Consider the following 15,034-nt stretch of genomic DNA (forward strand, 5'->3'; position numbering starts at 1 on the left):
TACGCCGTCGACATTTTGGGACTAAGGCACGATGTTTTTCTTCACCGTTCGAGCAAATCACGTGTACAGCAGTTTATAGAACCCACGACCTCAGGGATGAGAGTCAGAGTGACCTTTTGAGACCTCAATATATACATATTTATATAAAAATTTGGATATTAATACAAAAACTATTATTTATTCGATTATTACCAAAAAATAGTATGTTTCCTAAGGAAATATATAATATATATATATATATGCATAAACATGAATATTACCATAATAATATTCCAGGTTCGCTTGGAGTCTATCGGAGCTGAGGATATAGTAGATGGGAATCCACGTCTCATCCTTGGTCTGATATGGACCATCATTCTACGCTTCCAGATTCAGGAGATTGAAATTGACGTTGTGAGTATAATCTATATCAAAATATTTTTTCTATTTTCTAAACGACACACTTAATTTGATAGTATTATAAATGCATCCAAAAAGTTTACGACCAAACAAAGGAGATGAGTGAATATAGTTGTCACAGTCACGCTTACAGATTTTGAACCATCTATTTGGTCCACTCTTATTTTTTACGTTTTAGTTGTTTTTCTTAAAACATTCTATGTAAGTACTCTTGTCAAATTCAAAATAACTTTATTCCCATAGGTAAACAAATATACTTATGAACGTCAGAAAATAAGTTAAATTAATTATATTTTTATATTTACTACCAGTTCGCAAGTCATGGGCGTAGAGCAAGAAGAACTGGCATACAAATTGATTGAACTGGAATGATGCTCAAAGATTATGATCATATAGTCAAATTTATAAAAAGCTCAATCTGTCTTATAGCATTTAATGAAAAATAATGGGTACTTTAGTACATATAAATAATAATAATAACAAAATTATATAATTAATTGTTTGTTAGGACAGGTCGTTAAAGAAAAGACAAGCAATTGTACTGATAAACAATTCTTAAGAGATGTCGTTATAGTAGCAATAGATCTATTGCTATCGCAGAACCTCGTATTTGGTACTAAAATAGATGTGTCAATAGGTTATGACATTTGACAGCTCGGTACAGAAATGACAAGCAAATGTACGTGAACTAGCCCGACATTCTTAATAGATATCGTTATATAATCAAAGGAAATCTTTAGAATTACTGCGTGTTTAGAACTGAACGGAAAATTAATGTAGACTAAGACTAAGACTTCATATAACAAACAATCGCACAATGATGCGATCAAGCTTTCAGGTCCGCACTTTGACATACAATACTGATACTAGCTACAGAGTACTAATGCTGGTATTGACGTAATTAATTGATAAAACTATCGTAACTTTAATCACGAATCTTCAAGGTATCTGTCATATTTTGACACCGCATATCTGTATAATCTCTGATATTGTACAACACGGATTAGCGACACCAATTCACAGTGAAGTCACTGCCATGACGTGCCCATATATAATAACTCAACCACAGTGTCAATCTCACCATGGAAGCCGTGATCCATTACTACGTACTTCGCTCACTTCAATGAGCTTCCAGCGATTGACCATCTAGCGCCTTCACAAACGGAGGTCCGAGTCTCACGGGAGCTACGCTCGCCAAAACAACCTGAGCTGTCAAGGCCCTTCAGGCCAACAGCGAGATAAAAAATAGAGCCAGTCAAGTTAAGTACTGTGCTAGGGTTAACATTTAAAGCATGGCAACCATTGTAACGGATGTAATGTAACCTATGCGGAGTAATAATAATAATTAAAAGCCCTAAAATAATAATAAAATTAAAGATTTTTTAAATTATTTTTTCTTGTTATCCTGTATCCTAGTGTCCTTCAGGACCATCGATCGGAACCACTTTACTGGTTAATGGCCACCTCCAGCTTATTACAACTGACTCTGCCAATGGATTTCGTTCTCCAGTCCATTTTTGCTACCGCTTCTATTTCATCTATCAAATCGTTTTTGGGACGCCCGATTAGGTCCTTTCCATATAGTTATCTTCAGTCCACTTCACTTCTGTTTTATGGCATAATTTAACGTACCTTTGCGGAATAATTCAATCTAAATTGATATCGCATTAAACCAATGCCTAGCAAATAGCTAATTGCATAAATGATTTACTAAGCATTGTAATTATTAGATTATGCTTAAACTGGATTAAAGTTTAACAAGATTAAACATTACACAAACTAATAAATGTCTAGTTAAAACCAGACAAGTTTAACGGCGTTTTACTATCGTATCTTATATGACGTCTGATTTCTCCGAGCAATCTTCGTACAACTTAGGTCTGTATGGCGGTCACGGATGTTGACGCGTCGAATCAAGCTTTAAATATTTGGATCCAACGTCAAATCTGTGCTTTTGGTGTGAGACCTTACTGACTTTACATAGACAGATCTCGCACAGACTCCAAGTCTTCATCAACCTCTGTCTTATTCGTATTCTGGGCATCTACTGGCCCGAAAAGATCTCTAACGAGCAACTTTGGGAGCGTTGGCGAGAATCCTCAACTAACCAGCAGATCGGGGGACTTAAGTGGAAATTGATACACTCCAAATGATGTGAGATTGGATCATATGCCCAAGCAAGGAAAGCGGAAGCTTGGTCGTGGCAAGGAAACCTGTCCTACAGTAGCAGTTGAGGCAAAGATAAATATTTGGAGCGAGGCGAAATGCGAGGCTCAAGACTGGCGATGGAGACTCACTGTAGTTGCCCTCTGTCATTTAAGGGTTATTTTACAATATTCAATTGATATCGGTAACTCACTAAGCGTGACAATTACTAAAAAAATATGTGTTATTGAGACTCATCCGTAAACAAAATAAACAAAAATATCAGTTGACCTTTTTAGGTCTGGGCCTCAGATCGTATGTGTTTCATGATCATTTGTCAATCTAATAGGCAAGTAGGTGATCAGCCTTCTGTGCCTGACACACGCCGTCAAATTAGGTCTAAGGCAAGTCGATTCACGATCTTCTCCTTCGCCTTTCGAGCGAATGTTAAATGCGCATATTGAAAGAAAGTCCATTGGTGCACAGCCGTGTGCGTGCGCACGGTGAAGCCACTAGGCCAATCTATAAAACGGGGTTCGAAGTAAATTAACTTGATATAATATTAATCTATCAAAAATTTTCAGTGGCAATTTCTCGTCAAATTCTCAACTGTTAAAGTTCAAGAGATATAGTAACAACTACACGGTGTGGTATTTCCTTAAAATATATAAATTTTTCTTCTACGATTTTCAGGACGAAGAAAATGAATCGTCAGAGAAGAAGTCAGCCAAGGATGCGTTGCTGCTCTGGTGTCAAAGAAAAACGAGCGGCTATCATGGAGTACACATACACAACTTCACCGACTCCTGGCGCTCGGGGCTTGGTTTCAATGCCCTTATACATGCTCACAGGTAAACACCCATCAGAAACATTTACAATGGTTAAACTGACTTCAAATTTCCGTCTTCTTTTGCTTCATCTTCTGCAGAACTTCTCCAGATCTCAAATCCGTAGATTATTACGGTTCCAAGTTGGAATATTCCAAATTAAATAATAAATTCATTTAAAACAGAACACATATAAATCAAATTGTATCCTGAGTTAAGTTTTTTTTTATAAAACGGGGCAAACGGGCAGCAGGCTCAAATGATGTTAAGTGATTCCGCCGCCCATGGACACTCTCAATGCCAGATGGCTCGCGAGTGCGTTGCCTTTTAAGGCCTTTTAAGAATTGGAGTTTTTCTTAGTTTGGTGGGAGATGTTGGCGTGCCTCCAAAAATCCCTCAGATAACTGAAACTCTTTGTTTGAAGCTGGGTGTAAACTGTCAAGTTTAAAACTGGATCTTATAAGTGACATAAAAGTATTGGTAGCGGAGTTGCGACGCTGGATTAACGAAAAAATTACTTGACTTGTTGTTATAGGACATTCTCGGAAACGAGAATATTATATTACAATTTATGAGTATGGGAAAAACAAAAGCCTCATTTTGGCTTCGAGTATGCTATCTGCAAAGTTGTGTTGTTTTTTTTCTATACACGTATTCGTTTATATTGGAGAAATCTTTTAAACAAAACACTTTTTTTACCGAATTGAAGATATGTATTATTATAAACTTACTTGAAATAAATACAGATAATACAACTGTCTTTACAGCTGTGATATTTCTGGACATTCAACACCTTTTGTCTTCAGTCACCGTGACCACGCACGCTGTAAAACACGCGAAACGTCGGAAAAAAATTAAAATTTAGAATTATGTAAATAATTATAAGTTTTTATTAATAATACATAGCTTCAATCCGTTCAAAAAATGTTTTTCTTAACGTGTAAAAGCTATGTTAACAAAAGACAATACTATGTAGAAGAGTACGGATTGGAATCTGTAATTCTCTTGTTTTCAGACCGGACCTATTCCGCTGGACGGAAGTACCGACCAACGACCACGTGGAGACGCTAAACCACGCGTTCGATGTCGCGCACAATAATTTAGGAATTCCGAAGTTGCTTGACGCTGAAGGTATTCTAAATCTTAATACCGCTGCGAGAGCGTTCAAATATTAAGGAGGCTTTTTTTTAAACGTTACGATGCCTGACAGTCAGTCCATAAAGGTTATGAGGTTAATACGCCATATAATTGTGTTTAGGTAAAAATCTCCAAAATTTCGTTACGTAATTTTTATTTCTTTCCTAATTTTCTATTTTTATTAAAACGAAGTATAATCGTTTACAATTTAAAAAAAACAAAAAGTAAGTAGGTTACATTTATTTATTTATTTACAGCCCATGCATGGGAAAATTCTAACTAAAAATAACATAAAACTAAAATAAAATACAATTAAGTTATTTACAAAATTGGCAGTAAACCTCCTGCTATCTTCGAATCTTTTCCTTTTTAAATCACAGTATATTATAAGTTATACATAAGTTACCTAAGTAACAGGCGGCCTTACCGCTAACAAGCGATTTCTTCCAGACAACCCTAATATGGGATAATTTATTATTTATTAACACTTCGTTACACTACAATATATTAAAGAAATTGAACATAATTAAAACAAAAGGAGGGCAACGTGCGGCCTTATCGCTTTCGAGCAATATCTTCCAGCCAACCACTGTGAGTAAAGAAAAAAATGTATTAAATTACATAAGATAGGCAAGTAGTGCAAAAATACATGTTATACACAGTTATTAAGACAAAACTAAATAGGAACAAAAAAAACAAACTAAACTAAAAAGATGATTAAAAATAAAAAGGAAAAAGACACATAAATCACGATAATTTAAGATAAGTCTCAGGTCAGTTAGTAGTTGGGAAGAAAGTTAGGGGTACGATGTGGACAGGTAATGTTTCTACAGAAGAAATTTAATATAATTAGATAATTAAAAAAAAGAAACACTTACAGAGGGTAGAGTAAAACAAGTGCATAATTAATTAACAAAAAAAAAACTCAAAATAACATGCAACTATAACTAAAATTCAATTAAAGAAAAAATATGAATATGTATAAACAGACATAATACTAATACAATAGAAAACGTTCTTTAATATAAAAATTAAAAACAAAATATAAAACCTAAACCTTTTTATAAATTATTATAAATAATGCAATTCTTGTGAAATCAGCCAGTGTACTAAATATATATGTACGTCTCTTTATATAATATTCAGGGTGCGCAAGATTCGCGTAAATGGTGATTTCCTGAGTAAATTTGTACGCACTACGGCTCTGCTAGCAATTACTTGAACGCTCCCTAAATGAACTCAGAAATTAGGCAACGAAGGTGATCAGCCTTCTGTTGTTGCAGAATGTTGAAGCAGTCGAAATGTACATACGAATAATGTATTGCTTTATACAATCAGATATTTTTTTTTACTTTAAAGGACGGTTAATAGCCTCACATGAGCGCAATCAGGCAGATCTGTGGCTGGGAAGCTATGCAGCAGGGGTCAAATCTTCCCTTTCCTAAAAAGGGACTGTATTTGCTTAAAAGGCTCGGCGTCCCCCCATGATAATTATGAGCGAGTTGGAGACCACTCAACGGCATCTTTTTGACATATTTTAGATAAAACTTTTCATTAAATATAAGCAGCATAACCTGTAGCTGTAACCACTTCTGTATACTATAGAGTACATAATTTTATACTTCCAGACGTGGACACAACTCGGCCTGACGAAAAGTCAGTAATGACGTACGTAGCGAGCTACTACCACACATTCGCCAGAATGAAGAACGAACAGAAGAGTGGAAGAAGAATTGCTAACGTAAATATTTCTTGCTATGTAGGATTTATACACAATCTTGCACGATACAAGGCAGGCTTTACAAAAATATGTGGAAAGTCAACCTACGAATATAATTCGCTTTTCCTGCGTCCTTTATTTTATGTATCGAGAGATGACATAAGTGTTATCAACATAACAAAAAAATGTAAAACAACGCAAGACTGGAATATTATGTTTTCAGATTATCGGTCAACTGATGGACTGCGACGCTCGAAAGGCTGAATATTGTCGGCTTCTAACAGCGCTGCTGGAGTGGATTCGGTTGAAGATAACAGAATTGAACTGTCGAGATTTCCCCAACGCATTGGATGGCATTCAGAGGCTCTTATTGGCCTTCAAACAGTACAGAACAGTTGAAAAACCACCTAAGTAAGTATTGCGTACGTACTCGTACGCACTCGTTCGTTTATGCGTATACGTCGCCAATTACAATTAACACGTTTCATGTTTCGAATGGGTTCACTTGTGAATAAAACAACGAAATGAGGCTTTAACTCTCAAGCAATATTTAAGAGAGTCTTGTGTTAAGAACGTATTATCTCGTTCCTTATTGGTTTAGGCCAAGACTTATGTATGTATTTGGTTTTTTTTTTTAATTCCTTCATAAAAACCTAAATGTCGTCGATATTTTTATCTTAAAAGCGCTCAAGTCATCACCGTGCCGTGACCGTATGGCTACGAATGCATTATACACGTAGAAATGTCAATTTTGCGATAGCGAACATTTGTGAGGATTGCATAGCTTCTTCTGAATCTGTTCTAACGGTGTTATTAAGTCATGGAAATAAAAATGTGAGTGGGTAGTAGTGTACACACGTAAGTGAAACTTCTTTATACCCTTATTTTTCGAAAAATTATCTACTATATACAACTTTACAGAAATTGGTTAAATAAAGTTAAATCAGATAAAGTTTAACAAAAGGCTTTTATTATCATAGACATGAATACAAATCATACATACTAAGATTGTTACTATCATTGTTATTGTTATTATATATTTTTGTTATTAATGGCTTCGAATCTTTTTAAATCAACCGTGGTAGGGACAAGAAAAAGATGGCGCGTAACGCAAAAATGTGACGCGTAACCGAAAAATATGACAGTAATTTTTTCCCAACGCCGATAAAGAAGTTTCACTTCAATAATTTTATATATCTGTTTGAATTTACTGAGTTCCCTTCCATATTGGTTCATCTATCCCCCCCCCTCCTCTTGTCAGCAAAAGTAGGCACAGCTCAAACAATAGTACGTAAATAAACTTATTATTTTTTCGTAGGAATCCTCGGAAATATATTCGTTTTCAAGCATAGACAATGTGTAAAAAAGTAAATAATTACTGTCGACGTAATCACCAAATAAGAAAATGATAGACCCCCCCCCTACCCCTATACAGCTTACGTAATACTCGAACGGCCCCTTATTAATAATTTTACCTTGACGTATTCAGCTTATACACACTTTACACATAAAATGTATTACGATGCATTACCTATTTTGTTAGTTAATATTATTAACTGTATTTCAGATATAAAGAACGATCAGAGATCGAAGCCTTGTACTTCAGCATCAATACAATGCTCAAGAGCTTGGTGGGAGAAGGCTGGGCACCTGCTGATGGCCAACTGCCACAAGACTTGGAAAGGGCGTGGCAGCAGCTGGAACAGGTAATATTGCCGGCATCGCTTTTGTTTTAATATCCAAGTAATCCTTGTTCTAAAAAGTTTAACTATATCTTTGTTTTTAGGCGGAACACGCCCGCGAACTCGCTTTGCGAACAGAATTGCTTCGTCAGCAAAGATTGGAGCAACTCAACTATAAATTCAATACAAAAGTAAGTTTTATATTATATTTTCTCAGCAACACAATGGAGAATGTAGATTAAGCAGACACTTTCAATTCTAAACAAATATTCAGTATAGGCGTGTACGTACGATCGTCCGCGTTTGATGGTATTCGTACATTTCGAACGCATCCATACTCGATACGTTTATATATATATATATATATATATATATATAAATTTCTGTTTGTGTGTTAATTTAGCTTCTTGGCTGGATTGATGGTTTTTTTTCTTCGTTTTTACACGTTAATAATAATATTTAATAGTTTTCGTTCATATATCTGCCTCGCAACCAAACATTTTTACGAGCCGATAATTCTAGCTGAAAAGTCTGTAGTTGGTATAGACCAGAGTTCCCCAAACTTTTTTGTGTCGTAGACCCCTTGCCATATTTTTCCGTGTCGGATAGACTCCCTGCTTACCTGATATTGATTTCCTGTAAATTTCTAACTGTAGTGAAGTTAAGTGTTAAAAACTTAAAAGTAAAAACACATTTTAATTTATACATTTATAAATTGAATTTAAATTAAAACAACTCAAAATAAATTTTTGTGAACTATACGTAATATTAAATACACATAAAATAAACTATAAATACATAACATAAGCAATAAGTCTATATTTTTAGTGAGAAGGATGAACCTGATGATATTGTAAGATAGTATGATGTATGTAAATTGGTACTATTAGTGTATGTGTTGAGAACCACTATCGTGGACCACCATTTTCATGTCATAGACCCCCAAATTTTGTTTTCGCTGACGTAGACCCCTTGCAGGTTGTCATAGACCCTTAGGGGTCGATATAGACTACTTTGGGAATCACTGGTATAGACTATAGATAATATATTTTATTAATTTTTGTTTTTCAGTCCGTTCTCCGTAAAGGTTACCTTAAGGAGATGATCCAAGTACTATCAGACCCTCGTTACGGCTCCAACTTGTCACAGGTCGATGCAACTGTTAAGAAACATGAAGCGATATCCGCTGATATTCTAGCAAGGTAAGTGATTGATATCCAAGTCTGGCTGACGTTTTTTATGTAATAAGATGCAATAGGGGCAGATTCAGATACATTGCCAGATGCCTCGCAAGTGCGTAGCCGGTCTTTAACTGCGTGAATGTTTTACTATTTTTATTTTATTAATTTACTTTAAATGCTCCTAGGCTAGGCTTGCTAGGCCTTCTTACTGAAGGAAAAAGAAAGACTTGTATTGAAATTAACAAATCATATTCGAGCGCACAGCTTCCGCGTTAGAAATTTAGTTATCCATCCACTCCTGCGCATTATTTGGTATTATATGTATAATTTTGAAACTATAAAATATCTGCTATCTACACTTTTTACGATGCGCGTGCACACCGTCACAAAAAACCGACACCCTGAAGTTAGCTATAGTAAACATTTTTTCAAAAAAGTTACCAACAAAGTAAAAGAGACATCTGCGTATGGTTGCGTGACAACTGACAACTGTATTCACGATAATTCCATATTTCTACAAACGTAGGCGAAAGATGAATTTTTGGAAAAGATTTTTATGTTGTTACGCCAAACGCACTTGTGTACACGTGTACGTAAGTACACACACGTTTTGTCTTTAATTGTAAGGTCTTGCAGCAATTTTTATCTGACACGTAATAAAAATGTAAAATGTTGTAATAAATAATATTTGTACGTATACTATTAAGAGCGCTTCGTGGTTGTACGTACGTGTACGTAGAACTCTTGTAGTAACTTTAAACACTACATTATACATATACCATCGTAAAGTTAGGGCAGAGTTGGCTTAGAGCCTTCAGCGTGCGACTCTCATCTCTGAGGTCGTAGGTTCAATCCCCGGCTGTGAACCAATGGATTTCTTTCTATGTGCGCATTTAAAATTAGCTCGAATGGTGAAGGAAAATATCGTGAGAAAACCGGCTAGCCTTAGACCCAAAAAATTGACGGCGTGTGTCAGGCACAGAAGGCTGATCACCTACCTGCCTGTCCGATATACAAATTATCATGAAACAGATACAGAAATATGAGGTCCAGACCCTAAAAAAGATTGTAGCGCCGTTGATTTATTTTTTTACCGTATAGTTAGTGTAGTCTATAAGATTTTAACACAACTCCAATATAATTAAAATATGATTTTAGAACCGAACGTTTCGAAGACCTATCAGCGATGGCAGCGGAACTGGTCCGTGAGAGCTATCACGGAGCAGAAGCCGTTTCACGCACGGAGCAGGCCGTGTTGACAAGATGGCGGGAACTGCTTGAACTGCTGGAACGACACAGGGCATCGCTCGCAAAGCTGGCTCATTTGATGGCCTTATTGAGAGAGGCGGACGCCGTCGCCCATACATTGGCCGAGATGAAGGTAATATTGGCTTGTGTAGCTTATTTCTGGAAGTATTGGGATCATTTGTCGAGAAATTATGTGTCACGGTTTTTATACTAACGGCTTGATTGTACCCAACGTTGTTTGTGTTAGGGATGATTGGTTACATGAAGCTAAGAACCTGACGGGAATTACAGATTTCCACCTTGTTTATAGTACAAAAAAAAATACGGAATTTGCAAGTGTTTAATACTGTGTCGAACGATCAATATTTTATATGTCAAAGATGTTCATCTGTTATGACAATTGTGTTACACAGCTGAAATCAACCTGATAGGCTATATAGAAAACTATACGGTTTGCTAACTACACATTTCTATAATACTTACTAGCTGCCCCCGCGAACTTCGTATCTCCTTAATGTGGTTTTAGTTAGCCTTAATACCGTGACACGAAAGAATAATTTCACTGTATTATCGTCAATATAATTTGAATTTGATTTACACTTCGGTCTAAGTAACACGTGGTTGGCTAACACCAAAAATTAAAAAAAAGTTTATACTTTAGCCTCAATAACACGTGGTAATCATGAATTGAATTGGAGCTTATATGACACGATTGTCGGTTTACCATAGTAGTGCCATCTATTGATTACTCACTCAATCCAGTCGAAAAGTATCTTTTGGAGTTAACAGATAATTGTGACTGTCAATTATTTATAGACAAATAATTTGCAATAAAATATAATTCCGACTATAATTAAAGATCTAAGCTATCCTATCTCCTAAGTTGGACCAGACTGCTCACGGTGTGCCAATTTAATTTAAAATCCGTTAAGTAGTTAAGGAGTCCATCGCGGACAAACATCGTGACAGGAGATTTATATATATATTAAGATTAAGATAAACAATGCGGTTCGATATTACAATCATTTTCGTGCTGTTGGATTTGTGGATATAATGTATTTTTATTTCCCGCGAAGACGCTAGCCAATCACAGAAACCGCTTGATTTGTAATACTTTATTTAACAATATCCGGGTTATACAATAAATACTAGTAGTATAAATCAGGTATAGTATTGTCTTTTGTTAACATAGCTTTTACACATTAAGAAAAACACTTTTTGAACGGATTGAAGCTATATATCATTATAAACTTATAATTATTTTACATAATTTTAAATTTATCCCGAAATTTCGCGTGCTTTACAGCGTGCGTGGTCACGGAAGAACAAAAGGTGTTGAATGTCAAAAGTATCACAGCTGCAAAATTTTAAAATTATGTAAATAATTATAAGTTTTTAATAATACTCAGGCTCAGACTCAGGTAATTATTAATATATGATTTGTTTTAATCATATCTTACATTATTAGAACTCAAAAAAGATAAAATTTATGTATATTATGTTGTTTTGTAAATAACAATTTTATTGAGCTATTGGTTTATTTTTCTCGAGTAGTGAAAATGTCAGCATTCTCTTGGGCTTTAACTGGTTATTTTGGAGAACCATTAAAATTTGTAAAGTCTAAATTAGTGTGCAAATATTTACCAAATATATTGCTCTCGTCTTTAAAACGACATTCTGTATGACGGAAGGGGCTTAACACACAATATCGTTTGATCATCTTAAAAATATCTACAGGGATGCTGGACTTTTTGAATTGTAGTTAAAAATTGCCTTGCTCTAGCTCCACAATCACTCAGTAAAATATTATCTTATTATAAATACAATTAATGAGATAACGCTTAGCTAAAACTGAGCAAATGTCTTAAGGGCGAGATCTATGGAATTCTCTTAGATTTTGCACAGACTTAACTATCGAGTTAAGTCACGGTCGGTATTTATAGAGCGAACTGCGAGTCTCTCTGAGTGCGTGCTTAATCTTAAGTCCACGAAATCGACGACTTACCAAAAACATTAACTATAAGGCTAACAAAAATAATGGCCCAAAATTAACTTTGCATTTTTGTCGTAATGTAAAATTAACGGTGATGTCATCTTTTTGGGAAAAATAGGATTTAAATTCAAAGAAATGATAAATGATCTGGATAAATACCTATAAAATACATGAAATAATATAATTACACATTATTATGGCACTTATTATTTATATAAGTGTTCAAACCCCATTTGGGAGAGATCTTAAAAAGAACTGGTGTGATACCATATCTGTCACCTGGCAACTCTGGCAAAATGTCTATGAATACTAAATCATAGTTTATGCTTCGTGTAAACTAAGCAAAGTTTTTCGTAAGTAAAGCTTCAGTTAAGTCTAAGTGCTAAGCTAAACATGAGTCCTGTTAGACACGGAGTCTGATAAACCGTTGTATAAAATTCAGCTCGAAAACCCTTTTTTAAAAATCTTAATACCTTCTAGGCTCAATTCGATTCGGAAGAAGTAGGACGACACTTGGTAGACGTAGAACGTCTGCTTCAAGCGCATGCACTTCAAGAGTTGCAGCTTGGTGCATTGGACGAGAGTATTCAACGTCTGGTGAGACAAGGCAGTTCCGTCGAGGGTCTACCGCAAACACAGCAATTGCAGCATCAACTCGAAACCCTATCAAATGAATATCAGAGGTGAGAATTACTCCTTGAATGACATACATGCTTGCGTCAAATTTATTTATCTGGTGTACGCGGGAGACGTCAAACTTTCTGGTAGTTCCTGGACAAATGTGTCTGACTGCAAGGTCCTTCCTAACTTTCAGCTACTTGTCACTTATTGTATTTTTGTTATTGAATTAAGAAGTTTCTTTTTGAGGTAATTGATGAAGATATCCAGAAGTTTTATATTAAATTTGAACTTTATACAGTTAAAACCTTTATAACTTTAATCCAGTGTCAATTGTCACTTGTAATATTGAGTAGAACAAGGCATTTGAGATCGTAATATTCTTCAAGTTATTTATGTATGATTTTTCCAGTTTGGTGGCAGCAGCTAAAGACCGAAAGGCGAGATTAGAAGATGCAAGAAACCTGTACCAGTTCCTCGAAGATCATGATGAGGAAGAAGGTTAAGTTTCTTTTTGAAATTTAGTATATTAATTGTAAAATTTAAATAATTTTTAAAACTACTTCTGTGACCTGTATGATGTTATATGACTGTGATTTATTCAAGAAATATTGGTACTAATAATAATATTGTATATTTAATCCGAATTCAAAATGATATCAACATTATTTACTGAACAAACATAAAAAAATTTTTTTTTGAAATATTAATTGTTATGTTAAATTTAGTTTTTCTTTATATCAATTTATGTACTTATGTGTATTGTCTAAGTGTTTGGACTTATAATATGGCTGTTAGCTGTGAGATTACTCATAAATAAATATACTTAAAATTTTTGGATACGTACATAATAGTTTTTTCGATGAAATTTTGCATATTTTTTTTATCAGTCACTTACTATCCAAATCAGTTCACATAGACTTTTCCAACAAAACATCAAATTACCTGCCAGTATATATTGATAACGTCAAAGTGCCGTTCCAAAACTCAGCTAAGTACCTAGGTATGACGCTAGACACCAAACTCCGATGGAAGGTCCATGTTAAAAAGAAACGCGAAGAGTTGGATCTCCGTTACTCTAAATTGTACTGGTTGCTCGGAAGGCATTCCACGTTATCAGTACAAAATAAATTATTGATCTACAAACAAGTCCTGACACCTGTATGGCCTTATGGTTGCCAGCTTTGGGGCTGTAACAGTAATAGTAATATCCAAGTAATCCGACGATTCCAAAACAAAGTGCTCAGGGGAATAGTCAATGCTCCCTGGTACATTCGCAATTACGACCTCCATCGGGACCTTAATGTAGAGGACGTCACCACATTAATAAAAAAGACTGCTGGAGCACACGAACATAGGCTCCACCATCACGTGAATGTCGAGGCTATTCAACTCCTTGACACCACTGACCTAGTGAGAAGGTTGAAAAGGATAAAACCATTTGAACTAGTGAACTTTATTATTAAGTGCTAAACAGTGAATGAAAAATGAAAACACAAGAACAGAGTGTCTTCCCTATAATAGAGACTATATGTAGCGTTATTGGACACTTACTTATGATAACAATCCTTTTTAGTAAATTAGGTTAGACTTAAATTACTTATTAGTCTTAAGTTAGGCTAGATCGTAATGTTCCATGATGTCGTAGTAAAGACACATGTATATATTAAAAAAATATATATTTTCTTATATACGGTTTGTATAACGGTATTAAAATATTTCTTGTCGATAAATGTCATTTTTCCATCTTAGGCTGGGTGACAGAGAAACAGCGAATCTGCCGTGCTGAAGTTGCTGCTAAAGAACTACGTGGAGTGTTAGCGTTGAGACAGAAGCACACGGCGCTGATGCACGAAGTCCGCGCAAGAGATTTAGTGGCACAGCGGCATAGGGCCAAGGGGCAGAGGTAATATATTGACTGAATAGTCTTAAATAGTTTTTATACGCTATATTCAAGAATCTCCGAATATTGCGTGACGTAATACTTGAACGTGACTGATTTTAGTGATTTTTTAAATCATACGAAAAAAATATTAAAAAGCTCACTAAAAATCATAAACAGTTACAAATTAACTGGAGTCGAG

General features: G+C 35.1%; 1 protein-coding gene across 4 annotated transcripts in view; it reads left to right on the plus strand.

Annotated features, from left to right (window-relative positions):
• LOC123717967 (spectrin beta chain, non-erythrocytic 1) overlaps positions 1-15,034 on the plus strand; it is a 105,233-nt gene that overhangs the window by 30,209 nt on the left and 59,990 nt on the right. For all 4 annotated transcript variants that reach the window (XM_045674263.1, XM_045674262.1, XM_045674261.1 and 1 more), the window contains 12 exons: positions 277-393; positions 3,238-3,395; positions 4,387-4,502; positions 6,137-6,249; positions 6,452-6,639; positions 7,796-7,934; positions 8,015-8,101; positions 8,982-9,112; positions 10,250-10,472; positions 12,813-13,015; positions 13,363-13,451; positions 14,703-14,856. In XM_045674263.1, the coding sequence (XP_045530219.1) occupies positions 277-393; positions 3,238-3,395; positions 4,387-4,502; positions 6,137-6,249; positions 6,452-6,639; positions 7,796-7,934; positions 8,015-8,101; positions 8,982-9,112; positions 10,250-10,472; positions 12,813-13,015; positions 13,363-13,451; positions 14,703-14,856 (1,718 nt within the window). The remainder of the gene's footprint in view (positions 1-276; positions 394-3,237; positions 3,396-4,386; positions 4,503-6,136; positions 6,250-6,451; positions 6,640-7,795; positions 7,935-8,014; positions 8,102-8,981; positions 9,113-10,249; positions 10,473-12,812; positions 13,016-13,362; positions 13,452-14,702; positions 14,857-15,034) is intronic.

Source organism: Pieris brassicae, chromosome 14, assembly GCF_905147105.1.
Source record: "Pieris brassicae chromosome 14, ilPieBrab1.1, whole genome shotgun sequence".
Lineage (NCBI taxonomy): Eukaryota > Metazoa > Arthropoda > Insecta > Lepidoptera > Pieridae > Pieris > Pieris brassicae.